This window comes from Pseudopodoces humilis, chromosome 4, assembly GCF_049639895.1.
Source record: "Pseudopodoces humilis isolate 2021_Gansu_Grassland_sample_001 chromosome 4, ASM4963989v1, whole genome shotgun sequence".
NCBI classification, from domain to species: Eukaryota; Metazoa; Chordata; class Aves; order Passeriformes; family Paridae; genus Pseudopodoces; species Pseudopodoces humilis.
Genome location: NC_142203.1, coordinates 75,915,284 through 75,942,784, shown reverse-complemented (window position 1 = coordinate 75,942,784; position 27,501 = coordinate 75,915,284). Strand labels below are relative to the sequence as shown.

Below are 27,501 nucleotides of genomic sequence, written 5' to 3'. Positions count from 1 at the left end.
CTAAACCTGCCCTGGTGCAATTTGAGGCCTTTCCCTCTCATCCTGTCCCTTGTTCTCTGTGAGCTGGACCTAACCTCCTGTCAGGGAGTTGTGGGGAGGGACAAGGTCTGTCTCCTCTCAGACTTCTTTTCTCCAGGAATAACTAGCTGGAGGAGAATGAAAAGTTACACAAAGCAGCTTACAATGTATGGAAATGTTGCATATACATGTGTGTGATTGCAGAAGATTCCGGTTGCACAGTTGTGTTACTGGGAGTACACGGTCATTTAGGAGTGAGCTGGAGTGGGAACACCTCGAGGGCCAGAGTTAAGGGTGATTATGCAGCCCAGCCCCAGCTTTTCTTCACTTTGGAGAGCTGCACAGCATAATTTCATCATTAGATTTATATACAGCTAATTGGAATATAGTTTGATATGCAAATAAAACCATATAAATATCAAGAGAAAGACTTAAAGCTGTGCTTTCCACTGTCATGCTACAATCCTTGCTTTTCTGGTCAGTCTAATCTACTCAATTGCTCCTTTCATCATCTCGTGTTTTGAAGACATGATATCTCTTTCAAAGAACATCTGTCAGATGTATATTAATTAGTTAATTTTTCTGCATGGAATGTAAACATGAGGGTGGAGAACCCAAAGCCCTGAGGATTCAATGAGGTGTGTGGCCAAGCAGTTATTTTGGGGTAATGCAGAGATGTGGCCTGTGCTTACTCTATAAAAGCAAGAAACAGGTTTCCTACCAAAGATAGTCAGTTTATGCTAAAGACTGAAGTGAAATTTTCTTGATGTGGGCACTAGAGTCTGTGTCATAGACACACCATAGAGATGGCATTTCCAAACTGAGCTTTCTAAGCCAAAGATGCTACTGGCAGTGGTGCTAAAGTATGTTTAAATTCAGTTTTTAATTAAGAATATTAAGTTTAAGTAGTTCAAGAATGGAAGAAAGCATGGAGAGAGTCAATATTTTTATGTTGAAGGAAAATTGAAGGCGTAAATTTGTTAGCCGATAGCACCAAGTTTCACTGCTGACTTGGGGCTGCCTGGGTGCTTCTCATGTGGTTCACATTGAGAACCAGATTGGCTGGGATTTTTGTGTTGTGATCTTGGGTGAATGTTTTTCGCTGTCACTGTGAGTCTTGAATCAGATATATTTCGTGTGATAACAAGAAATGGCATTTTGTGTGAGGGGACTGATGTGGTGCACATGCACAGCAGCTGGGCTGGAGAAGAGCTTGGTGTGCAGCAGTTTTGGGGCCAAATCCAGTGCTGGCAGTAGTGCAGTGCAGAGGGGTGAACTGGAGCAGGGCTATGCACATGTAAGTGCAGTACAGGAATTCCTAGAGGTTCTCCAATCCCAGAGCACATCACTGGCACTGGACCATGTCTTGCCATTGAGGACATTCAGAAATCCTGCTAAGGCAGGGTCCTCTATGTCAAATCCCTCCTTGGCCCCTCTGGTTTTCCAGTCTGAGGTATCTGCAGGCTCACTGAGCTGGGTTCCCATTTCTAACCCCCTGTGGGACAGCTGCCCTTCTATCCTTGACAAAGCTCTTCCTTTTGGCAAGAAACAAAATGCAGCATCCTTACAGCAGAATGAGTTTTGAATTTCTGCAGGTTGCACCAAAGCCATATTTAACGTCCACCATCTGTCTTTACCACTTCTGCCTTTCTTTATGTGTGTTTTTTATTATTTTTTTTTTCTTTGCTTCCTGGCTTCCAGTCCTCTTGGTAATGTGTTCAGCATGGGCTATTAATATATCCCAACAGGAGCAACCGTACTTATGTTTTCCTTTTGGAGTAAGGATTAGGGAATATCCTTTAGCCCTTCTTTTTCTGCCCCACACTTTTTTTTTTTTTTTCTTTTTTTTTTTTTTTTTTCCATCCTTCTCCTTCAGAACTGAACTCCATAGACTCATGAGTTTTTGCAGGGGCAGAGGGGCCTGAAGGCTGCAAACCGGTGGTCCGGTCTTTAGATGCTGTGGTTTTTTTCCCAGGTCCCTTGGGGTGGGAGGAGACCTGGAAGTTGATGACACTTTTTGTGGTTGGTGGATGTTTCATGGCCTGCATCCAGCTCTGGGGTCCTCAGCACAGGAGAGACAAGGAGCTGCTGGAGCCAGCCCAGAGGAGGCCACGCAGCTGCTGCCAGGGCTGGAGCCCCTGTGCTCTGGAGCCAGCCTGGGAGAGCTGGGGCTGCTCCCCTGCACAAGAGAAGGCTCCAGGGAGAGCTGAGAGCCCCTGGCAGGGCCTAAAGGGGCTCCAGGAGAGCTGCCCAGGGACTGGGGACAAGGCCTGCAGGGACAGCACACAGGCAATGGCTTCCCAGTGCCAGAGGGCAGGCCCAGCTGGGATATTGGGAAGGAATTGCTGGCTGGGAGGGTGGGCAGGCCCTGGCACAGGGTGCCCAGAGCAGCTGGGGCTGCCCCTGGATCCCTGCAGTGTCCAAGGCCAGGCTGGACAGGGCTTGGAGAGCCCTGGGACACTGGAAGCTGTCCCTGCCATGGCCCTTCTAACCCACTCCATTCTGTGATTCTGTGAGCTGTGCAATTATGAAGTAGAGTGCAGATTAGTACAAAGGGCTTTTTTTTAAAATAAGCATTGTTTTGCCATACCTGTCCAGCCAGATATTCACAAAAATGCCTCAAGGAGAAAGAGAGATGGCATTCACCATCAGCTGGGGATCTGTAAAACACCATGTATCATGAGATTGTCAGTGAAGCCATGACTCTGGCAAAGCTCGGCAGAGGAATTTTGCTGGGGCTCGTGGTTTCCTTGTCTCGCTGGATAAAATAAAACCTGCCAAAGCAGCGGCAGTGAGCTCCCATCTATCTGTTCTCATACTCCCAGTCGCTTCTGCCTGAATTATTCATGCTCCGTAAGTGATCTGCAAACAGCTCCTGTGATCTCCCTGTGATCTGAGGGTATGCCAGACTCACCCCTCCTTAGGTCAGGGCATTTTCTTGTTTCCTTCCCCGCGGCAGGGAGTCTGTGGGAATCTCCAGATTCCTCACTGCCTCTTTCTGATTAACCCAGACGTGTATTTATTATTTACGTGGCAGGATTTGTTCAGCTGTCCCAGGCACAGGGTATTATCAGTGGATAAGCAGGAAGACTCACTGCAAACATCTGTAGTTGTTGCTTGACAAATCCTGTTTGTATAAATAATATTAAGGAGCTGCAGAGGCTGCTGTAGAGTAAATACCCTTGTGACTGAAGGCAGCACTGCCAGCTTTTCACCTGAATGTGCATCTCAATAGAGATTCACTGGGCTGTTTTACACACACGTATGTATACACACATATATATATATATATACATACATATAAAATACTTCAGTTTATTTTTTTAGTTTAAAGGTCCCTTCCAACCCAAATTATTCTGCGTTTCTAATCTCTGTGTGTATATGTTTTATGTATTTGCCTTTCTTCCCCCACAAGCTCTTCTCCTGTATTTATTTCTGCTTTTAATTTTTTTTCTACTGATTTGGTCATGGAAATTGGCAAAACCAGTGAGAAGAGCAGTTTATGGGCAGGTGATTGGCAGTAATTCAGTGTGCTCTGCTATCCGTATCATTAATGAAATGGGCTGTATGCCCACCTCTTCCACCTCACCCACCCGAGGTACATCTTGGATTTGCCTCTCCAGGATCATCTACTTCAACCACTCTTTATTTTGGGATGAGGACTGGGATGCTTCAGGAACCCACTGCCAGCAGAGCTGCAGCTAATGCTATGAGCCAAAGACATGGGACCCCCTGGTTCCCTTCTCCAGCTGAGGCAGTAATTTGGGATGAAAAACGCTCCATTTAGGCTACCTGCTTTTTTACACTAACCCGTAGGAGGACCTGTGCCTTGCTTAGGATATCCCTCACCTATGACATAACCGGGATACAGTGAGTTTGTTAAAATGTCCTGTCTCTCTGCATTCTGGAAAGAAGATTTTCTATTAAACCTTAGGGAAATTACTGGCCTTGTTAACTAGTGTGGAAGTAATGAACCACAGCAGGGTGACTCGGGAGATTTGGGCCCTCGCTTCGTAAGACTGCATTGTTTCTTCAAATGAGAGAAATAATTTAAGCAAACAAACGAACAAAGAATTTCTGGAAATTAAAGTACGGTACAAATGGGATGATTTGCTCATCCTCTGTTTAATAGGAGTGATGCAGTGAACAATTGTGTGGTCGACCTCAGAAATCTATCCATGGTAACTAGTCACAGGAGAGAAAAATAGACAGCCTGCCACCAACTTGGTATTAAAGTTCTATTTTCCATTTTTTCCATGGTTGCGGGCCAGTCAGGGACTTTCCATGAGCAATCAGCACAGCAGAAATCCCCTTCTGCTCCCTAGCAGCCATCTCTGCTCAACAATCAAAGGTGCTTTTTGTACTGGTTTTGGCTCAGGTGGGGTTTGGTCCCAGTTTTCAGTGAGATCAGGCTGGGGCAGACCCTTCCTGCCAAATGCATCCTGCAGAAACAGGGCTGTCATAGAGTCACAGAATGGTTTATGTCGAGAGGGACCTCTCAACCATCCAGTTCCACCTCCTGCCATGGGCAGGGACACCTTCCACCTGACTGCCTTGTTCCAACTTGGCCTTGCCCCTTCTACCCCGTGGTCAAGGTGTGTTTGTCCTGGGGTCTGGTGAAGAAACCTCGCCTTTGGTTTTGTCACCTCTACCAGGTGCTGGGTGTTGAATTCCTGATGGGGTTTTTTGAGGTCTGTGCAAGCCCTGCACAACCCCCTTGGCTTTGGGCAGGTCCTGCAAGAGCCCAGAGGAAGGACAGGAAGACTCTGCCAGTCAGGAGTTCAGAAATAAATACAGCAGAAATACTGGGCCTTCAGGCTCGATGGTGTGTTCCTCAAAAGACAATTTTGGAAGGGATCACTGTGCTTTTGTTCTTCCATTAGGCAGCTGAGGAGAGAGCATTGTTTTCCTCCCCTCATCTGTTCCCCTTGTAGGGGAAGAAGGAGGACTTGGCCACCCTGAGCCGAGCATCCCAGGGGATCTCCCAAAACAAAGGGCTGTGTGGAGGAGGATACCGTCATCCTGTCCCCGTCATCCCCTTCCCTCCCTTCACCCTGCCCTTGGCACAGCCGTACCCACCCGGGGCTGGCACACTGGGGAGCACGGGGAGGGGAATGTTCCTTGTCTTCCTCCCTGGAAACCCAGCTAACTTCTCTTACCTCCAGGTTTACTGCTGCCTGTAGGCTTGGCAAGGCAACCCTGGGGTTTGTCTTCTGCTGGGAAGGTGTGTGGGTCCTGGGATGGTGTGGCAATGTGACGTGTGCAGGTGTGGTGGCTTGGGTAACGCAGCGCTCCTGGGGAATGTCGTGTAGCTGTTTCTGGATGTGGATTGGAGCTCTGTGGACACATCCCAGTGTAATTTCTGTCCTGTGTGCTGCAAGCATCCGTCCTGATCTGCAGAGAAGGCCTGTGGGTTGGAGAGCATCTCCTCAGCCACGCTCTGCGTGACCCTTGAGTTGGTTCCCCCTACAGAAAAATGTGGCTGGCACATGGAGCTGGAATGGTTTTGGGTTTATTTTTTTAAATCATAGGTTGTCTAGGTTTATATGCAAATAACTGGACTAACACCAACCTGTCTTGTTTCACCTAGGCTCCAAGCCTGACCCTGCTGAGAGCCCCTGAGATACTGAACTCTATGAGCGGAGATCACTTGACTGCACTCAGCACCTTTCAGGATCAGGCTCTAGGTAATTATTCTAATTCTCTGCCTGGATGATAGGGGAAATTTGCTGTTTTGGGCTGTACAGACCATCTGAAATGACATTCCTAGTATTTTGCCCCATGAACCTGTGAATTTTTTTTTCCTGCTGGAGGCTGCCAGTCTTGATCAGTGGCTGGGCACTACAATAAAACCACTGATCCCTCAAACATAAAGCAAAATACCAGCCTTGCTTCCAGAGGGGGAATCATGGTGTGGTTGAAGGAACCCTAAAGACCATCTAATCTATGCCCCTTGTAATGGGATGTATTCAACTAGACCAGGCTCCTCGGAGTCCCATCCAACTTGAATATTTCCAGGGGTGAAGCATCTTGGAATTGCTGGATCGCCATTCTCGTAATGGTCACCAGCTCTTGTGCTTGGGAGGTTCTCCTGAATTTAACTTGCAGAGGGCTGTAAAAACAAGCAATCAATATCAAAAAAAGGTATTGACTCCCATCAAAAGCAGTCAAAGGCTTAAAATACCAATATTTGTTGGCAAGGTTGTTAGTTCAGATCAGGCTTTTAAAAATTGCTCAGAAACCTACAGCTGCAGGAGCCTGCTTTTTAAAATAAACCCAGCATCTTATTTGTCTGGTTTTACAGTAGCTTCATCTCTCCTCCAGACCTGGCCTCACTGTTGTGCCTTTGAGGAACTTTAAATCCTTGCTCCAGGATGGATAGATGGAAATCAAAGAGCCTGGGGCCTGGCATTTTCCTGCTCTGCATCTTCATGGAAATATGTCAGCTTGCTGCCTTGCCTGGGGTGTGTGGGTAGGATTAGACCCAAGATTTGTGCTTTTATCCCAGCAAAGCCAGCTCAAGCACAGAGCATGAGCTCGGGAGGTGAGGATCTCAGGGATGGGTTTTAAGAGGAGTAAGAAGGAAGCCAGCAGGGTGCTGTGGATGTTACTGTGAAGCACTAAGGATGAAGGATTTCCTGTAGGACTGACTTCCTGAGTGAGATGACATTCTGTACAAAATTCTCCACACTGACAGAAGTATCAGTCAATAGAGGGTTATAATTTTTAACCTGATTTGCTGCATTTTTCCCCAAGTCAATAAGAAATGGCTCCACACTGATTTCAGCAGAGGTTAAAGCCCAGCTCTCAGATCAGAGTGGCACGAGGGCAGAGCGTCTCTCTGCCCACTCTCCCAGGGCATCTTCTGTCCCTGCAGGACCAGAGGGCTTTTCTCCATCCCTTGCAGCTCTGTGTGCTGACATTTTTCAGGACCGAGGCAGGAGGGCATTGACTGGGTTGTTTCCTGTTTTGTCAATATCCATTTCAAAACCTCTGTAACACAGCTTTGTGCAGGGAATTAGAACACCACATCCCATGTCCTCCTCCCTTGAATATTGCATTGGGGAGCTAAGCTCATGTTTCCAGTGGGGAGGGATAATACACAGGTCATAAAGCAGGCTCAGAAAGTGAAAGAGAGGAAAATGAAGAATGAGAAAAAAGAAATACGTTCACCACCAGGGCTGCAGTGCAATGTTTTTCGTATCCACTCAGAATTTGTGGGAATGGGGTTCTCCCTTGGTGCCAAAAGTCATATGCTTTGTGTTTGAACTGCTGCTGTCAAAGCTTGGAGAATAACTAAAACAAAAAGGTCGCAGGTCAAGTAGATGTTTTCCAATTGACCGGAGCTCAGTATAAATCCTAGGGAAGGAAATAACCCAGCAAACATCCACCAGTCCCATGTCTGTGTCCCCTGCTCTGGTGCTGGCTGCTCGTGGCAGGTTCTACTGGGACGTGCCAGTGTCAGGCAGCTGCCTCAGCACCCCCAAACAGTCCTCAGGCAAGCATCCCCTCCCCAACAAATTTTTGTGCAGATTTCAAATGCAACAGAATTGGATCCAGATTTGATCTAGGTCAGCATTTAGGAGGGTCAAGAGGTTGCTTCAGCTGAGCATGGAAGGTGAGAAAACACCTGCCTGTGAGGAACCTGGGCTGGAGGCTCATCCTAAGCCCCTGAAACACATCTTCAGCCGATGGCTGGTGTTTGCAGCTCTAAATTCAGCAGTTTTGGGTAGGCAACACTTCAGGGGAACATCAAGGCAAATGTGTCTCTGCCATCAGTTTGCATCGCCCCTCGCAAAGTCCCCCCTGAGGTTTTGGCATGGCCAATTGCTCTTCCCTGAGCTGTAACCTGAAAACAGGGATAGATAAAGGCAAAGTGTTCTGGGAGCCATGCCAAGCCAAAGGCACCGAGTTGTTACGAGATCCGTATCTCGATAACAGATTTTTTTGCTCTTTATCAGCTTTTAAGAGAAAATATGGTGTTTCCATGAGCAGATTGGGATCATCCTGAGGAATGGAGCTCTCCTTTTAAAATTGTATTGCTTTTATTACTATTATTTTAATATTAATAATAATATTTCCGCAGTGAAGCCATATATGAGAATGTTATTTGTGTAGGAACTGGAAATGAACCTGAAATGATCAGCGTATTTTTTAAAAGCACTTTACAAGTCATTTGGCTTTGGAAAAAGTACAACTATCCATCAAAGCAAGGCTTGGGGATAAAATAATTAGAAATCACACAACCATAGCAAAGGAAGATTAGTGCTAAAATTAGAAGCCATAAAGTTGTTTTTAGATTAGGCTGGAATCTGGGCAGGCTGCTTTATTCTAGCCTGTTACTTTAAAAAATACTTTACTCACTTTAAAAGGTGAGAGGTGTGAATTGTCTGCATTTGGTCATATCCCAGTGGAGCTGTTGTGAATGTTAGGTGGGATAATCTATGAGGTGAATTTCAGGGAAATCCTTTAGGGGATGGAAGTACAGTCCCATGTGACCAGCTGCTAAGGGGCTGGGTTCAGTGTTGAGCTCAGCCCACAAGGGTGTCCCCATAAATTTGGTTTGGGAATTTGGCCCTAGTTTTGTTTCAGAGTTGTGGTGGCCAAATACTCACATTGCATCCAGAAAAGGTGGTGGTTTGGCTGGAATTGGGAATTTAAATTGGAATTTCCACCCACAGGTGGGATGGGTGTGAGTTAGAGCTGCTGTGGTCCCCAGACCTGAGCTGTGCCCTTGGGGGCAGACAGTGACATCAGATGGGCACAGCCCATGGAGCTTCATCACTTTGTTTTTCTGCTGGACCTCCTCAAACACGAGTAGGAATGAATCCTCTATCAGAGACAAACACAAAATTGATCAGAGGTCAGATGAGGAGAGCTGGGGCTGCTCCCCTGCACAAGAGAAGGCTCCAGGGAGAGCTGAGAGCCCCTGGCAGGGCCTAAAGGGGCTCCACGAGAGCTGCCCAGGGAGTGGGGATGAGGCAGAGAGAGACAGGACAAAAGGGAATCGTTTTACAGCAACAGGGGAGATCCAGACTAGATTGAAGGAAGAAAATTCTTGTGATAAGGGTGGTGGGGCTGTGGCACAGGGTGCCCAGAGAAGTGGATGTTCCATGTATAAATCCCTTCAGGAAAAAGGGTCTTGATACTAAAGCCCTTCTGGTATAGCTGGAAGGGTGTAACACGAGCAAGAGGCTGGAGGACAAGGTCAGGCACATCCAAGTGTTTTCACTGAGGAAGATGCCAGGTAGAGATCCCTTTGCTCAGAGAAAGGTGACTTCTTCAGGTTTGATGCCTTTAGATTTGGAGTGGGGGATTTGTGGGATAGAAACCTGAACTTTGTGGGATGTGCTGCCTAAATATGGGTACAATTAGGTGTACCTCTTCCCCTGGTCCCAGCAGAGGTACCAAATGAAAGTATCTCAGGTTACCTGCTGTCTGGGAAGCACCAGGCCTGTTGTGACCACCCACAGCATCTTTCCTGCACTTGTATTTCCCGGTGCCTACAGGGGAAAAGTGGAGTTGAGCAGACTGCGTGCTCCCCCCAGAAAGCTCCTGCTGTGCCTCCAGCTCAGTGAAAGCAGGACAACTCCTCATCGACTCTTTGTAGCCCGAGAACAGAGCCTTGGAAAAGTCCGGCAGCAGGAACTTTATTAATTCCAGCTAATGACTCCGAAATACTGACTGAGGGGAACAATTGCACATCATCAAAAGTCACAGACAAAAGAAATGCACTGCATTGTAATAGCAAACGAAGCTGAATTTGATCTGATGAAGCACCTTTCATATTCCAAGCGTTTCAAAGCCCTTGGCAGAGTAATGAGCTGCATGCTGACAGCGGGGCTGCTGGACTGGGCTTTATGTGACCAACAATAGCCAGCACAGTTGCTGGCAGAGGACTGCTCATGGTGGGAGAAGGGATGGATGGTAGCTGGCATGTTGGGGTTATCCTGTGCTTTCCTGGCTTTTTTTAGTGCTGTTGGATCTCTGACTAGCGTTTTGATGGGCACTGGAGGTGACCAGGCAAGAAACGTTGGTCTTTCTTAAAGGGGGCCTGGAAGAAAGATGTAGACAGTTTTTAGTAGGGCCTATAGTGAGAGGACAAGGGTTGATGGTTTTAAATTAAAATCAGGGAGATTCAGACTAGGAATGATGAAGAAGGTCTTTATGATGAGGGTGGGCAGGCCCTGGCACAGGGTACCCAGAGCAGCTGTGGCTCATGGAAGTGTCCAAGGCCAGGTTGGACACTGGGGCTTGGAGCAGCCTGGGATGGTGGAAGGTGTCCCTGCCCACAGCAGGGGGTTGGAACAGGATATTAAGGTCCCTTCAATCCTAACCATCTCAGGATTCTTATTAAAGAGGGGTGGAGAAACATGTTAGGAAGCACATGAGGATGCCTTGGTGCAGCTGAAAATAGACCTCGGCCTCCCAGGTCACCATCCAGCCCTCTCATCTTGCGGTCCCCATGACAGTTTCATGAAGGCCCACATACAACTTCAGCTCTTTAATTTTAGCTAAGCCAGAATAGCATTGGTGCAGCTGTGGGAGCAGATATCTTAGTCCTCAGACTATTTCTGTGGCAGAGAAATTTCTTGCCTGCTGCGAGGAGAGGAAAAGGTTAATTGCATATTTTTTTTTCCTTTTTTCTTTCCTTTTTTTTCCAAAGAGGAAATAAATGTACCTACCCCACCCTAAGGGGACAGCACAAATCTGTCAGCCCTTGTCGGGTGGGGGCAGGCAGCTGGGCTGTGTTAAGGAAGTCACCCTGGGGAGGGAAGGGTTCGGGCATGGGTGGGGGGCCTTGGCTGCCTGCCCAGAGCCGCAGGCAGAGAGGGGGCTGCGGTCCTGGGCTGCATTAGACAAGGCTCTGATGCTGTCTGCAGAGCCCTACAGTCACAGAATGGTTTGTGTTGAAAGCAACCTTAAAGCCCCTCCAGTGCCACCCCTGCCACGGCAGGGACAGCTTCCAGTGTCCCAGGCTGCTCCAAGCCCTGTCCAGCCTGGCCTTGGACACTGCAGGGATCCAGGGGCAGCCCCAGCTGCTCTGGGCACCCTGTGCCAGGGCCTGCCCACCCTCCCAGCCAGCAATTCCTTCCCAATATCCCAGCTGGGCCTGCCCTCTGGCACTGGGAAGCCATTGCCTGTGTGCTGTCCCTGCAGGCCTTGTCCCCAGTCCCTGGGCAGCTCTCCTGGAGCCCCTTTAGGCCCTGCCAGGGGCTCTCAGCTCTCCCTGGAGCCATGGGACTTGTGATGAGTCAATCTCACCCAAGGTTGGAATAGAAGATCTGTACATAAGCCTGGTTTGGAGTTAGAAAATACGCTGAGGGGTGAAAGAGATCTTGTCCTGTGTGACCCACGTCCTTCACTAACATCTTCCTTAGCTCCCTGCTAACCAAGACAACTAGATTCCAGCTAGCTTCACAGCTTTCCTGGAGGAGCATGCTGAGCTGGTGTTGGGTTTGCTGCATCACCCCCATCCCAGCAGTTAAGGGAGGGTGGGAAACTGAGCCGCCTTGGAAGCCTGGATCCTCCTCACTCCATCTGTGTTTCCGTGCACTCCAACTGGGTCGGGCTGGTGCCATGGCAAGACTTCCTCTTGCAGACAGCAGTCTTGCATGCTGTCATCCTGCAGCAGGGGCTTGATGATGTGCAGATGGATTTACTTTCCTGTTTCCCTTCCTGTCAGCTTCGTGCTGAGGCTGGCCAGCCCTGCTTCCCAAGCAGGAATATCTCAAGAAGCCAGCATCTCTGTCATGACCCAACCTCGTGTAGGTGTTGTGCTTCCACTTCTAAATCAATGCTCAAAGGAATATATAAAGAACCAACATTTTAAGCTTCTCTGGGAGTTGGTTTCAATAAAAAAATTACACAGAGCCTATCCAAATCTTTCTTCGTGTGGTTTTATATCAGCAGGGCTGGTGTGAGCAACCTGTGCTCATCATCTTCTGAGCACAGCAGGAGGCTCTGGGTGCTGGGGGGAGACTGTGCTCAGAGGAGGAGCAAGGGAAGGTGGAGTTGATGTTGGTCCTGGTGGTGTGTTTGAGGTGTATTTACATCCTTACACTTTGCCAGAGGGATGCTTTGCCCATGGTTCTCGTTTCAGCTGAATGTTGTGGTAGGGAAAGGAGGGAGGATGTTAAGAAGGGAAGTGCTGGATTTATAGTTCCAAGCCGGCACTGTTTGGTCCAGGAGAGCATCAGTGGATCCTGGGTGCTGTTTTCCAGAGGAGGGGTGGATCAGCTGAGCCTGTGCATCCCCGTGAAGCTGTGGGAAAATGCTGTGCCCAAAGGTGAGCCACAGCCCTGGGGCACAGGGCGCTCTCATTGCCCCCTCTGACACAGCTCCAGGGCAAGGGGCTCATCTGGATTCTGCCAGATAGGTTTCCTTGCCTCCTGTCTGGGATTCACCATGTGTCTGAGCTTTTAATATCACTTCACTCTCCCTCCCTACATCCCATGCCCCTGTCCCAGATGTATTGGTTTAAGTGGCTTTAATTAACTTACATTTTCCTGTGTGTGACAGCTCCTTAAGGCTTTGGTAGCTGTTTTCTGTCCTTCCACAGTTGTCACTGACATGTAGCACTTTCCCTGCGGACCAGCTTTCAAGCCTACCGTGTTCTTCCCCTGCTCTGTGGAATTATTTTAACATACTAAAGGAAATGGTTTCCATGTGAGCATAGTTGCACACTCTCAATTGATTATTAGGTATAATTTTCCTGATCCCTGCTGGTATCTACGAGGATTTTGAGCAAGGAAGCCAGAGAGGCATAGGATGATGGCTTAGGTCAGATAGATTTATCTTCACGAGTGACAAGACTGATAACTCTGGAGTGGCATGGCTACAGGTGTTATCATTTGGGTGTCTCCTCAAGAGTGAAGGTTAATGTCTTGCCTCTACTGATCCATCACAGTGTTATCTGCAGGATTTACTGGTCTTCCCGTGCCTTTCCAGCAGCAGCAGGTCCAGTTTTCTGGAGTTCCGAGCTGTGTGCCTGCTCCCTGCTCGCAGCAGCTGTAGGGATCATGTTGGCAAGCTCTTGCTCTCATGGACTTGTTTGAACTCAAAGTCAGGGATAATTCCTGCTTGCCACCGCATAGTTTTGTGCTTCCCCAGTGGGATGGGCTGGGACAAGCCCAGGGGTTGAGTGCTCTGCCAAGGGAAGGCATCACATGATGGTTTGGGTTGGAGGGGACCTCAGAGCTCATCTGGTTCCACCCCCTGCCATGGGCAGAGACACCTTCCACTATCTCCAGTTGCTCAAAGGAATCAGGCAGGTGAAGGCAAGACAAGCCTTGATCCTGCCTTCCTGAGGATCACCCAAGAAATCTGACCAGGAGGATGGAAAAGAGCAAGGAGGGACTCAGATCTGAAGTAAAATCTCTTGGGGAAAAGAAAAAAAAAATAAAAAAGAAAGAGCAATAAATCCAGCAAATTAAAATGAAAAGGCAGCTAACATGAGTGACAATTGTACGGCATCAGATAACGCTGCATCCTGAATTCCAGTGGGATAGGAAATATGAAGCAAAAATCACTCAGGTGCTTCTAGATAGCGATAAGGAAAGCAATTCCCATTTACCGGTAGAAATAAAATAAGAGGTCGTGATAAACCCTCCATGACTAGACTGGATTAGGGCTCTGGCTGTGAAAATTCATTACAGGCATGCAAAAGAATGCGTATCGTGCCAGCTAAAGTGACTACAAACACCATTTATTTGGAGAAGAGACGATTCAGTCAGAATAAATAGGTTTCTTTCAGAGGGAAGGGAGGGTGATCCGACACAAATCTATATTCCTGCCTTGTCATTTATTATGCAAATAAGTCTCACACCTCTCTAAGACATGAGGGATGAGTTTATGTTGGAATTTTATGTTGGAAGAATGATCTTAAGCTGCTCCAAGGACTCCAGACCCAGGCTGGGGTTTCTTGCACACAGTGGCAGGAGATGCTGATTTCAGGAGGGGTTCTGATGGCAATGAGGGCCATGCAGCTAGGTCAGATGTTTTCAGATTTCCCATAAACAAACCCATTCCTTCACAATTTTTCCTACTGTTTGTGATGCTTTACTTATGATTATTTTATTTTATTTTATTTTATTTTATTTTATTTTATTTTATTTTATTTTATTTTATTTTATTTTATTTTATTTTATTTTTGCTTTGTTCTATTCTATTCTATTCTATTCTATTCTATTCTATTCTATTCTATTCTATTCTATTCTATTCTATTCCATTCCATTCCATTCCATTCCATTCCATTCCATTCCATTCTGTTTTAGAGTCACAGAATCACAGAATGGTTTGAGTTGGGAGAGATCTTAAAGATCTCCTAATTCCAGCCCCCTGCCATGGGCAGGACACTTTCCACTAGCCCAGGTTGCTGCAAGCCCCATCCAGCCTTGCCTTGGACACTTCCAGGGACCATGGGGCAGCCACAGCTTATGTGGGAAATACCTTTTCTTGCATTTTCTAGTATTTTATTATACTTTATTGGTCCATTCTCCGTAGGATTGAGTATATATGGGGGTCATGTGCAGATGGGAGCCATGGTGTATTAATCTATCCTTGCCTTCAGTTCTCTTTTTTTTTGGCATCAGCACCTGTTAAAGCTGCATCGCTCAACTGGGCTCAGTGGAGCAGGACACGTTTGAGGTTCAGACTGAGGTGGTTGCAGGTGGCTGCAGAAGCACTTAGGCTGATGTGCAGGGACCAAAACGTGACCTAACACCTCCTGTTCTAGCAATTACATCTCTCAGGACGCTAATTTTAGAAAGAGAATTGAGCTGGCAGGGGCCACAAACAGTGAATGAAACCCTGATGTTCTGCTTGGTGGAGAGAGGGCTGAGCCAGTGTTAAAAGAACGAAGAACAGTAACAACAAAAATGAAACAGAAAAATATCTCCAGAAGGTTTTTCTTTTCCTGACAAAGAGGTTGTAATTTGTGCAGTTGTGTTTTGGAAAGATTGCTGATGAACCATGTGGTCCTGAATTACACACTTGTGAACAAAACTCCAGGGCAGGGGAATCCTGACCCACAAATCCACCAAGCTCCCATCTCTGAGATGGACTCTGAGCATGACTCAGGACATGTGTTTTTTTTCTCTAAGGCAGCATGGAAGGCAGGGGGATGCTTGGGGAGTAGAGGGATCCAGGTGGGACATTGTACAGCTGTAGGACACACAGAGAACCTGGGCTGTAGCAAAAACACACTTGAAGGACTTCCCTAAATGCTTGATCCCAGATCCTGCTCCGTCACAGCCAGTCAAGGTATTTGGATTTCTGTTTCTGATGATCTTAAGAGACTGGGACATTAGGTGGCTTATGATGGGGGTAAAGGGACAGGGGACAGGTCCTTGGATGAGCAGGAAGGACTGACCACCCAGCCTCTGCTGCAGCCAAGAGAGGGGCAGTGCACATTGGTCTCTTATTCTCCAGGGATGTTTTACTCTTGTGTTTTGCTTTCAGCATTTCTCTGGTGCTGGGCTGGCTGGGCTCCTGCAGCGATCTGGAGAGATTCTGCTAATGGGATCTGACCTGATGGCTTTGAATGTTTTAAGTAAATTAAGCACAGCTGCTAGGAAAATCCAGTAACCTTAACAGCACCACAGCTCCGTTGTCTGCATTGTAATTACAGCGGCAACCACTGGGAAGTTCTGCTTTCTGGTTTACTTTTAAATAACTTCTGAGCCACCCTTTGATCAACTACTTCATCCCCAAGTCCTGCCTGTCCTCTCCCAAGGTTTAACCCTTGCTGTATCTTTAAGCATCTGTCTGATCACAGTTTCAGTCAGTCACAAAGGCAAGCAGCTGATTGCAAAAATTACTTTTTCTCCTCAAACATATCTTGTAATTTCAAGCTGAGGGAGGATTTTAAGCCAGAGCTTACAGGGTGCATGCAGACTGCAGACACTGAGTGGAGTTTTATGGCCCCTGGGGAAGGGGAACTTGAAATATGCATATTTTTGTTATGCTTTAGCCAAAACCTTTGTATCCCTACAGTGAAATGGGTTTTCTGTCACAGTGACAACAGTGAAAGGACTTAGATTTATGTAGGAAGCAAAATTAGGAGCCTAATTAGTTTTTCCCTTGTCAACCCTTGAGTGCAACTCATGCTTGCAAAAGTAAATGGTCAGCTCATGACACAGGCAAAGCTGTGCGCTCCTTCTCTGCATTAAAAGCTCACACCATCTTCTCTGTAGGAGCTGCATGGGTTTAAATTTCTGAAGGATGTCTAGGATTATGGAAATTACTGGGGGTATTCCTTCAGAGCCTGCAAAAGGGCACAAACCAGCTATGTTTTAAGAATGTCCCAGTGCAAGGAGGTTTGCTCAGCATCGTGGGGTGCTGGTGCCACCTCGAAAGCAGCGTGTTCAGGGCACCAGAGCTGCTGCAACCGAGGTCATGTTGTATTTGATTATATAATCACAGAACGGTTTGGGTTGGAAGGGATCTTTAGAGGTTCCATCTGTTTCCATCTCCCTGCCATGGAGGGACACCTTCCACTATCCCAGGTTGCTCCAAGCCCAATCCATCCTGGCTTTGAGCACTTCCAGGGATCCGAGGGCAGCCCCAGCTGCTCTGGGCACCCTGTGCCAGGCCCTCAGCATCTTCATCTTAAATCAGGGTTCTGGCTTCCCTTCATCCTGCTGGACATGGGATGAATTGTCTCACAGAGATCTGAGGGTACATTTTCCAGCTTGTTTTCCAACCTGATTCCTTCTCTTTTCATCCAGGCTCTGCAGGACAGGCAGATCCCAGCTGTGGTGTCCTGCTCTGCTCTCTCATCTGCTGTCAGCAGCATGTTGTTGTGTGTCTGCCTTTGAGAGCAAAGAGGGTGCCTGTGCATGTGATTTGGGTGAAAACATTGTCTGAGTGTGATTGAGGTTGTAAAGTTTATGAGATTCTGTGTTTTATGGTAAATTTTAAATTGACACTGCAATCAGGAGCATTAGGGTCTGTAAAGGAAAATCAGTGTGATGTATTGCAGAGCAAAAGGTGGTAATTTCCTCTCTTATATTGATCCTATCAACAGCAAAGAATGAAGCACCTGCTTCTTGGAGGATGGTTTTTGTAATGCATTCATTTTATGTAATTATATAATTTTATTATTTATTATATGTGGGTTTTCCCCCCTTTGCTGCCTTTCCCTCTCCCCCCATTTCTAGAAGGGTGTGATGCTGTCTTACCTACACTTCACACCTATAAATTTCAAAGCCCTGTCCAACCACAGCTGACATTGTTGTTTCCATTTTCACACAGGAAGGGGAAAACTGAGCACTGGAGATTGGAAAGGATGTCAGCCCAAAGATGCAGCCAGGTCACTCCTTCTGAGCACAATCCACACACTCAGTTCTTTCCGAGCTGGGAGGGATGATCTCAGGGCAGGTTGTTTTGTTGTTTTGTTTTTGCTGGAAGAAACAGTCCCTTGCAATAAAAAAAAACCCAGCAGTAATCATCTCAAACACTCTCCTAGGCAGTGAAATGTCCATGTGTGCCAGGGCATGGCAGAAATGCCTTTTCAGAATATGTTTTCCGTGTGGGATTTTCTGCAGGGGCGTGGGTGACTTGGCTCCCGTGATTCTAGAGGGCATCTCCAGGGCACTGCCCTGTTTGAGGCAACACAGGCTTTCACTGAAGCTCAGGAAGAGTGTGGGGAAGTCAAAGACTCTTTAGAGCATGTGAAGGAAATGGTCAGAGGCCTCTGGGAGGAATTTGGGGGTCATCTGGGTATGAAAGGAGATGTGAGATGAGCTCTTTCCTAGACTTAGACCCATTACAGCTGAATCACAGCAAAGAGGTTTTTTTATGATGTTTGGTTTTCAGATATGCCAAGAAGATTTAAAAAGAACTGATTGCAAAAGCCATGGGCATTTTAAAGTAACATATGATGGGGATTTCTTGAAGATGCTGTAATACAGCCTACTGTAGCAGCATCTGCTTCCCAGATTAACAGAGGGTTTGCAAACAGCACTTGGGAAGCAACCTCCAAGATTATTTCAAAACTGCTGAACAGATTTGGTGAATGATTTATGATATAGATTTGCATATCAGTTGTTCTTTCTCCTTTCTTTGTCAAATTTATTTGTTTCAGTCCTATTTTGCAGAAGGCACACAAGCACTGGAACCATCCTGGATGTGCCAAGATTGTGCTGCTCAGCACAGCAGGGGCCTGAGAGTGCAGAGCTGCAGGGCATCCCCATCCTATGCAAATGAGTTTTATTTTGGAGCTGTTAAATCCTAGACCAGGAGCTGGAGGTAGGCTGTAGTGGCAGACAAAAATACCAGCTTGATGCCCAATCTCCTTTTAGAGTCAGTGGGTGTTTGGCCAGTGGAGCATGGAGGGTGTTTCACACCCCAGAAGAGATGCTGAAGTTTGAGTAACTAAATGGCTCACCAAACACCCCAAATCGCTCCAACTGCAGTCCATGGCTGCTGGGGCAGCCACCACATGTGTAGTCCCAATTCAGCTGCTGGCCATAGGTGTCCATTTTTACCCTAGGACATGTTGCTTAGTCTCCATCTGTCAGTCAGGAGGGATGCAGGTCCAGGGTTTTGTCTGGCAAAGCCAGGCAGGGGTTTGGGATAGCTTAGGGAGTCCAGTGTAGCAGTGAGGACCTGGATGAAGGTGACTAAAGCCAGGATCTGCATGGGCTCCCCCGCTGAGATGCCTTAATTGGAGCTGAGTCCTACTTGCTATGCCTGGTGGGACTGGTGCAGGTTTATCAGGCTGTCCTGGGGGGTCACCCCCTGGCCTGGACAAAGGGGAGGGCATGCCCATGGTCTGTTCTGGCTGTCAGCCCAGGGCAGTCCTGTGCTTCAGGTCAGCTAAATTCCAGCTGCTGGGTGGTCAGGGCTAAAGCATGGATGGCAGCCTTGGAAGTCCACTGGAAATATGGGGGTGCTTGTTCTGTTGAGGGTGGGGCTACTCCCAGTGTAGGCACTCTGGAGAAATTTGTGGTGTCCTCAGCATGGACATGGACCTGATGCTCCGAGGGCTGGAGCTGCTCTGCGTGAACCAGGCTGGGAGAGGTGGGGGTGCTCACCTGGAGAAGACTCCAGGGAGAGCTCAGAGCCCCTGCCAGGGCCTAAAGAAGGCTTAGAAGAAAGATGGGGACAAAATTAACAGGGTGTATTGCAACAGGACAAAGGGTGATGGTTTTAAACCAAAGGGGAACCAACTGTTAGGAAGAAGTTCTTTACAGTGAGTATGGGAGAACACTGGCACATGTTGCCCAGAGAAGCTGTGGATGCCCCAGTCCTGGAAACATTTAAGGTCAGGCTGGACAGGGTTGTGAGCCACCTGATCTAGGTGAAGATTTCGCTATTCATGGCAGGGGGGCTGAACAAAATGGAACTAGGCCTGTAAAGGTCCCTCCCAACCCAAACTGCCCTGTGATTCTGTGATAAACGCTCTTTCTTCATGTGGGCTTGACCTCAAGGGCAGGACAAGCATTCCACATCACCAGTTTACTTGGGAATCATCTTTCCCAGCCCAGCAGCTCAGCCCAGCCAGGTGATGGGGAGGTCAGTGGCTGAGGAGAGGCAGAAGCTTCCACTGCTGGCAACACGTGGTGAGAGGAGCAGCCCCACGAGTGAGCCACATCAGCACGTCAGTGATGTGTTCAGGGAGGTTAATTAGAAACCTGAATGTCATCTGCAGGAGGGTGTGTTCGAGGCATTCTGCAAACCACCCCAAGAAGCTAAAAGGGACCTTGTGGCTGAAGGGGAAGCCACAGGCAAGCCTGGTTGTTTCGTAGTTTCTCATCGCACGTGTGTTTTGGGAACGGGAGAACAAAGCCTGGGCTGTGCTCAGCAATGCCCATCCTATTTTGGAAACTGCTGCAAGAGCACCAGGGCATCTTCTGGTTCAGAGGGTGGATCACGAGTGTGCTTATTCCCAGCCACTCTTCTTGGAGGGTTAATGAAACTGTGATTCAGATGCAGCCTTTTCTTAGCCCAGGAGCTCCCATTTATGGAAGTTCTCATACAATTCTTTTGTGCCTCCAACAGTGATTTGAATGGTTTTAGGTGGAATCGTAGAATTGCAGAATCATTCAAGTTGGAAAAGCTCTCCAAGACCATCGAGTCCAACCCTGCCCCCTGCTCTGCCCAGGCCACCACTGACCCGAGTCCCCTGGTGCCACATGCACATGGCTTTTAAACCCCTCCAGGGGTGGGATCTCCACAACTGCCCTGGGCAGCTGTGCCAGGGCTGGACAACCCATTCAGTGAAGAAATCTCTCCTCATATTCCGTCTCAACCTGCCCTGGCTCACCTTCAGGCCATTCCCTCCTGTCCTATTGCTTGTGAGAAGACACCAGCCCCACCTGCCTACAACAAGGTGTTGCACTGCCAGCTGAGCTCTCCTTGCTCTGAGGAGCAGCTGCAGTGAAAGACCTGTGGAGAGAAGGAGACTTTATGTAGAAGTTAGAGCTGTAGCCCAACACAAGGGAAACATGGTGCCAACTTCTGCCCTGGTGCCGGGGGGAGGTTGTGCATTGGCCCAAACAGAGCTCATGAGCTCTGCCATGAAGCCAGGATCAATTGCAGGATTTTTGCAGCTTCCCCTGTGAATTTTGCCCTGAACAAAGATGATGGTGTTGGCCCAATGTGGGCATATTGACAGTGGCCTGCATTAAGCTCTTTGCCCCCTTGCTGATCGCTTTTGGCTGTTGAGTGGCAAACAAGCCATTAGTCCTCGACAGTGGTGGCTCCTTGTGGGTTAATGATCTGAACAGGGCCCTGGCTAAGGAAGGAGGTCGTGCTGGAAAGTCACAGCCTGCATGCTCTTGAAGCCACGTGGACTCATTTGCTGCAGGGGAGTCCTGTTCTCAGGGCTGATCATGGCCCTGGGCCTCGTCTGCAGCGACTCCGTTCTGTACCTCACATGTGCTCCATGCATTGCCTACTGCCTGAATGTCCTCAGACTGCCTAAATATCCTCGGGCTGGTGGTTGCAGACACATGAGGAGGAGAATGAGAGGCCATCACAAAGGTTAGCCTTCATGGTTTTGCTCTGTTCCTTGAGTGTATGTGCAGAGCAGTAATTTACCAGTGTAATAGATTGGGTAGGCTGGTCAGAGCCTATTGGTTTCTCCATCCTGGGATAGTCATCCAGGTATCAGCTGGACTTGGAAAATATTGTTGATGCTTTCCCATGACAATAATGAAATGAGAATCTCATAAAGGCTGAATCAAGATTGGTAGCTCTGTCTGAAAGCTGTGAGAGGGATCCCAGTTGCTTCCCTGTGTCATGAGTAATGGGAAATAGTGCTGGCGGAGCCTGCAGTAGTAAAAACATTCAAGGGCTGCCTGGAGAAGAAAAAGAGATGCTTGAGTGATTGATTCAGTCAGGAGCCTCTTGGGGAACCTGGGAAGAGAAGACAGAGTCTCCATCTCCATCTGCCTCATGACAACAAGTGTCTCCTTGCCTTGGTTTCAAGCTTTTCATGTAAAATGGAGACTGTACACATTGAGTGGCTGTTCCTTGCTTTGCACTAAGCCTTGGCAGAGACATCCTGTTCCCCTTGCAGCTTCCATGAGTAGGAGGGAACCTCTTGACCCTGGCCAGGACTCAGGTACAAACACAGGTTCAAGGACAGATGTGAGCTGGTGGTGCCATTTTAAAGAAAATACCCCAGGTTATGGCTTCTTTGGCATGCAGACAATGCATTTCCACCTGACTGCTGAGCCACAGGAGCATTTTCCAGCTGAGCACTACTGCATCATATGTTCCCAGTGTTGTAATAGCCACACTGGTCATCCTCTCCGTCCTCACCCAGGAGAAGGCCTGGGCTAGCCCCCCAAATTGTCCTAGGGGACCCTGTTGATGTGGTGGCTGTCTGCTGGTGGGGATCTCGCACCTTGAGGTTGTTCTGAAGTGGAGTAAAGCACCCCAAAACATTCTTCTGCCCATCTCCTTCATCAGCCCTGAGTCCTGCCCACCCACATGGAGGTCTCAGCTTCTGGAAATGCCAGCCCCCTGTCTCCATCATTTAGAAGTGCGAGTGGTGGCCAGGAGCTTCTGTGGAGCTCCATTTCTCCAACAGGTTTTCCCAGGCTGAGAAGGGCAGGGAACTTTGATGGGCAGAGTTGGGAGGATGCTGGTCGTACACCTTCCATCTCTGTACCCCAGCACTTGTGGAATGTGGATTTGTTATGGGTTTGTACTGGATTTGTACTGCAGGTACTACTGAGCTGCCACTGGTACCTGAACTGTGGGTGTAGGAAGCCCCGGGAAGCTGATCATCCCAAGGGGCCAAAGTGTAATGTTTATCTGGGGTGGGATGGGCGAAGAAGCCCAAAGCTGCTCCGGTGTGATCTGTTCCCGGGGTGTTCATCTCCCAGCTGTCACTGGAGATGTGATACAGTGGGAGGATGGGGTGGGCTTGCACCTCCGTGGCACGGTGTTGCTAGGTGATGTTGTGATACAGGGAAGGGTGATGAGCAGAGGAACTGACCGTGGGAGCACGTGTGGTGGGAGAGCAGGAGCAGGCCTGGCTCTGTGTTTTCTCATCGTCCCGGCAGAGACTTCTCCAGAGGTGACCTTTCTGAACCACATAATCAGTCCTGGATCTGATGAGGGGTTATGTTTTGTGTTTTTTGCTCTCTGTTTTTTCTTAGGAGATGGTCAGAGGAGCGAAAGGACCATCACCATTTTGAAACAAAACCAAGGGTACTGGTGAGTACACACAGGGTGAGCTTTGTGGGGAGAGCTGGCAAACAGGATGCAGACTGGGGAGAATGATGTGGTTGTCCTGATACCTTTCTGGGGTCTTGGGGTTCTGATCTGCCCTTCAGTTACTGAGATTTCCTGTGGGAGGGGAGGTAGTTTGCTGTGTTAATGGATCAGCACAAATCATCTTTACCACCACCACCACCATGGTTCTCTGCTGTCATCAACGACCAAACCTCTAATTGCTTTTCCTGTAAATCCGTGGAAGATGCTCTCATCAATATGTGTGTTCTCAGTGCTGAGTGCTGGAAGGAGCAGGCGGCAGATACACTGGCAGCTGCACAGGAGTGCACCAAGCAACAATATTTGTTAATGCTTGGAGTGCTTTTGGCTGTTGTTGTGCTTGGCCCCATCCAGACCCAGTCATGGGGCTGTGATCTGGGTGGCATTTCAAGGTCCTCTCCAGACCTGTTTTCTGCAGCTGTCACACAGGAGGCTGTGACTTGGATGTTTGCCTAGAGGTCTTGAACAGCAAGAAAGGAGAATCCTTTTTTATCATCTGAGCTGGTTCAGATATGCCAGAGCCAGACCCTGAGCTGATGTTTTTGAACTGAGATATTTCGCTTTGTGTCAGTTGGGAGGCTGGGGTTTTTATCACGGTCTTGTTGTGAGCAACTTCCTAGTTTACACTGGCCAAACCCTCAGCAGAGCCATGCTGTGAGCCCCCACAGGTTCCCATCCCTCAAGGACCAAATTACTCCTGTGCAAATTTCCTCTGTGATTATGTGACGGATGGTGAGGAGCATCTCGTTGCTGGGCTATCACAGAATTGTAGAACCGTGGTTTGGGTTGGAAGGAGCCTTTAAAGCTCATTTCATTCCAACCCCCTGCTGTGGGCAGGGACACCTTCCACTATCCCAGGTTGCTCCAAGCCCCATCCAGCCTGGCCTTGGACACTGCAGGGATCCAGGGGCAGCCCCAGCTGCTCTGGGCACCCTGTGCCAGGGCCTGCCCACCCTCATCAAAGAATTTCTTTCTTACATCTATTCTTGCATCTCTGCTCTAGCCTGGACTACAGGAGCAGTGCTGGTGGAAGTTGGATCATGGGGAGGTGCAGATTTTTAAGACACATCTCAGCTCCTATAGTACAGTTGGAGTGTAGATGAAGGGAGAAATTTACACACTGTGGTTTCAGGAAGCAATCTTCAGACATTTAAAAATTCAGGGGCCCTTTATAGTTAGTGGAAAAATTTTTATCCCACTACATGTGATCTAGTTCGGGCAGCATGTGAGGATGAACAGAAGTCTGTCCCTCTTCTTTGGCTGGAAGAGCAGCCCAGGTGAGGGCATGGTGTATCTGCAGGGTCACCTCCTGACAAGGCAGCCTGGGGGGGTGCTGAGACCCTGCTTTCCCCCAACACCAACAGCAGAAGAGCTTGAGAAGGGCTGCTTTGTTCACAGGAATCATCCCTGACTCCAAAACAGGTTCTAATCAGTGCCTGCAGCGCAGAATAAACTCCTTTCTGTCTCCCACACCTCCTAGAGCTTCCCTTCTGCCTCTGCAATCAGCTATAAAATACACCCAGACTGTTCTTGAGAAGAGCAACCCATTCTCCTGTAAACAGGGCAGCCAGCAAGGCTACTGGCTGCAGATATGGGTGCTGTTTCCCGGTGGTGGTGAACGTGCTTCCCCAGCCCAGGGGCCTCTTGCACTCATCTGCTCCCAAATTCCAGCTGTGTTTCCCCTCCATGCCCCCCAGTCTCCTGGCAGAGATGGTGATGACTGGGAGGGCTAGTGTGTATCTGAAGCATCAGGTATTTCATCATGCTGGCTATCCAGACTTACACCAGTGGGGGTTTGGCCCCTTGAGCTCCAACAATCCTGAAGTGATCCAGCTTATTAAACATCTGTTTGCACTCTCTTTAGCATTAAATAATTGGTTCCTCAGCATATTTGAGTTGGAGGGTATCTGATAATCCTGTGAACTATCCATCAGGCTCCATTATCATCTCTGCACTCCTGTGCCAGCTGCCTTGTGTCAATTCTGCCTGGGGTTTACAAACAGATTTCGTTTCTCCTGCAGTTTTGCTTCTTTTCTTCTGTCTCCCTTTCTCAAAGGAGCTGTTTCAGGCTCCTTAAAAATTTGTGCAGACACCCCCATCAGCATCTTTCTGCTACTGGTGAGTGATGGGTCCCATCCTTACGCTGCCTCTGCTCCTGATGGGGTCCCCAAGCAAAAACTCTTCATTTACCTCAAAATGAATAAAACTGTTGTCTCGACTGAAAGGATTTCCACCTGCAAACAGATAAATCTTTGCATTGTTTGAGTTTTCTTATCAGCTCAGAGGATTTGTAGCATGCACAATGGTGACTTGTCAGCTGCCCTCTGGCAGACCAGCAATGCACCACTCACACTTGGGGCACAAACCATGTATGTCCTGATAGTAATTTAGTAAGGATGCTTCAGAGGGCTCCTAAAAAGCCTCCTAAAAAGCCTCCTATAATAATATGGGTAATATGAGAGCTGAGGAAAGAATAGAATAAAAATAGAATAGAATAGAATAGAATAGAATAGAATAGAATAGAATAGAATAGAATACAATACAATACAATACAATACAATACAATACAATACAATAGTATGAGTTGGATGAGACCTTTAAGAGACATCTTGTCCAACCCCCCTGCAATTAGCAGGGGCATCTTCAACTAGACTAGGTAACTCAAAGTCCCGTCCAGTCTTTGTTATATTATTTTTTGTACCTTTTGCTGCTACTGCCATGCCAGCTGTGAGAGAGATGTTCAGCATCCTTCAAAAATTAGGCTTGTGCTCATCTCTCCAGGTCTGCAGCATCCTGGAGGAGGTGGATGGGTTTGGAGATTACATCCTTGTGTGTCTGATTTGCTTTTAGAGCTAATCGTAGAATCACACACACCAGGGCCAGGGCCTGCAGGTGCATGTATTCCCATTTCACAGGAGGTGCTGCTGGATGTTTTGCCAGTATCAGGAAAGGCGTAGCTGGGTTTTACTCATGCAAGGTGAACTTATTCCTTTTTATATAGCTTAAGAAATGTTTTTTCCTGGAGAAATGTTTGGATTATCAAGGCTGGTCTCAGGCTGATAGGATGGTGTTGCAGGTCATGCCAGGCTGCAGCACTGGGGCAGGCAAGAGGAATCAGAAAAACAGGACCTGTCTCTTTTGCAAACATCTTCCCATATAGTCTGAACACTTGTTTTCTGACTTGTTCTAGAGACGTCTTTTGCTCCTACGGTAAAAAACATGCAAGGCAAATTCCATCAGCTTCAGCCCATGCAGGAACTCTCCAGCTTGTACATGAATTTTTACCCTTGCATTTCCAGATTGCCCTTTAAATTTTTTTTCCTAGTTCTAACTTGTAAAGAGGAGATTGATCAGAGGAGATTAATATCCTAAAATAGCTACCTGGTACTTATATAAAAATATGTCGGTGTGATTGTCTAAAGGACAAAACCATGATATTTTGTACTGAAATATGTTTGCTTTTGCAATAATAAGTTTCACTTTGCATCCCTGCCCTGGATCCAGTATATTGTTGGACAGGAGCCATGTCTTAAATGAGCTTTCAGTATAAAGAAGAAAAAAAACAGGGCGAAAAAAACCTATGAACAGGGTAATTTATTATGGAACAGGGTAAATTATTGTGGAACAAGAGGTATCAATTCTGGTCAACACATGGAGGAGACTGATGCTGGAGGGTGTAAAGTGATCCAGCAGAGTCCACATACCTTCAGCAGAGGCAGAGACCTGCTTTTCTAAGACATTTGCAGTGTTTTAAAGCCTACAAATTCTGCTTGTCCAGAAGACGTGACAGCGCTCTGGTGTCACCATAAGACAAAAACCTCCCTGATTCCGGTGCCTGTGCCCTAATGTCATTACTTTCCTTCTTTTGCAGATCCGCATAATGACATTCATGGTCACACACGCACACAAAAATACTTTATATAAAGAAAATGAATCTGGCTTCAGCCGGCTCTCGCCTTCTGCTGCGCTTACCTCCAGACCCCAGCTCGCCCAGGGTGAAATGAAAAGGGGAGTTAATGTGGCGGGGTCATTTCTCACTGCTGAATTGGTCAGCCGTCTACGGAGCCAATTTCTGCAGCTTTTCAGTGGCGTGGCAGACCCCTGGGTAATATTTGCCTGAATAGAGCCCTAAGTGTTTAAGCTGTATTGCTAGGAATGGCTGTTTTATCCTATGCATCTGAGATTTCAACTCATCAGACATGAAGCAGGTCAGGACTCTCATGCCATTGTGTGCATTACAGCGAACAGAACAGAATATGCTTGATAAAAGGGAGGACTTAAAAGAAATGCTTCTTTAGACCTGAAACTTTCAAGTCCCACAATGCATCAAAGACCCCTCGTATAGACTTTGAAAGGGGTGAAAGGCATTACCTAATATTTGGAGGAAATGAATAATAAAGCATCCCAAGTGCCTGGAAACTAATTTAGGAGTGCACGCTGCACTGTATTGCCTCTGCTGGATTTGCTCCCCAGAAGAGTCTCTAACAAAAGGTTTAAAAAATAAAATAAAATTACGTTTGGCGACCAACTTTTCTGCCTTGAAATGCCCCCTTTTTTGTAATGTTTCCTGGTAAGAGTTACTTATGAAAAGATGAAATACAGCCTGTGCTGCAAACACCAGGTCTCAAATGAATCTCGGGAGCCCGCAAGGTTTCCCACCATTCTCCTCCCCACCACAGCCTTTTGTTCCTTCATGTTGAAAGCATTGCTTGCAGGATGCTTGCAGGATGCCCAGGCACTACCTGCTTG

The 27,501-nt window shown here is 47.7% G+C and overlaps 1 protein-coding gene across 1 annotated transcript in view; it reads left to right on the top strand.

Moving 5' to 3' along the window:
* The window catches only part of ZBTB7C (zinc finger and BTB domain containing 7C), a 153,818-nt gene that overhangs the window by 53,700 nt on the left and 72,617 nt on the right, over nt 1-27,501 (top strand). The window contains exons 3-4 of the mRNA XM_088054535.1: nt 5,609-5,705; nt 22,638-22,695. Coding sequence (XP_087910661.1) covers nt 5,654-5,705; nt 22,638-22,695 — 110 coding nt within the window. The 5' untranslated portion in view covers nt 5,609-5,653. The remainder of the gene's footprint in view (nt 1-5,608; nt 5,706-22,637; nt 22,696-27,501) is intronic.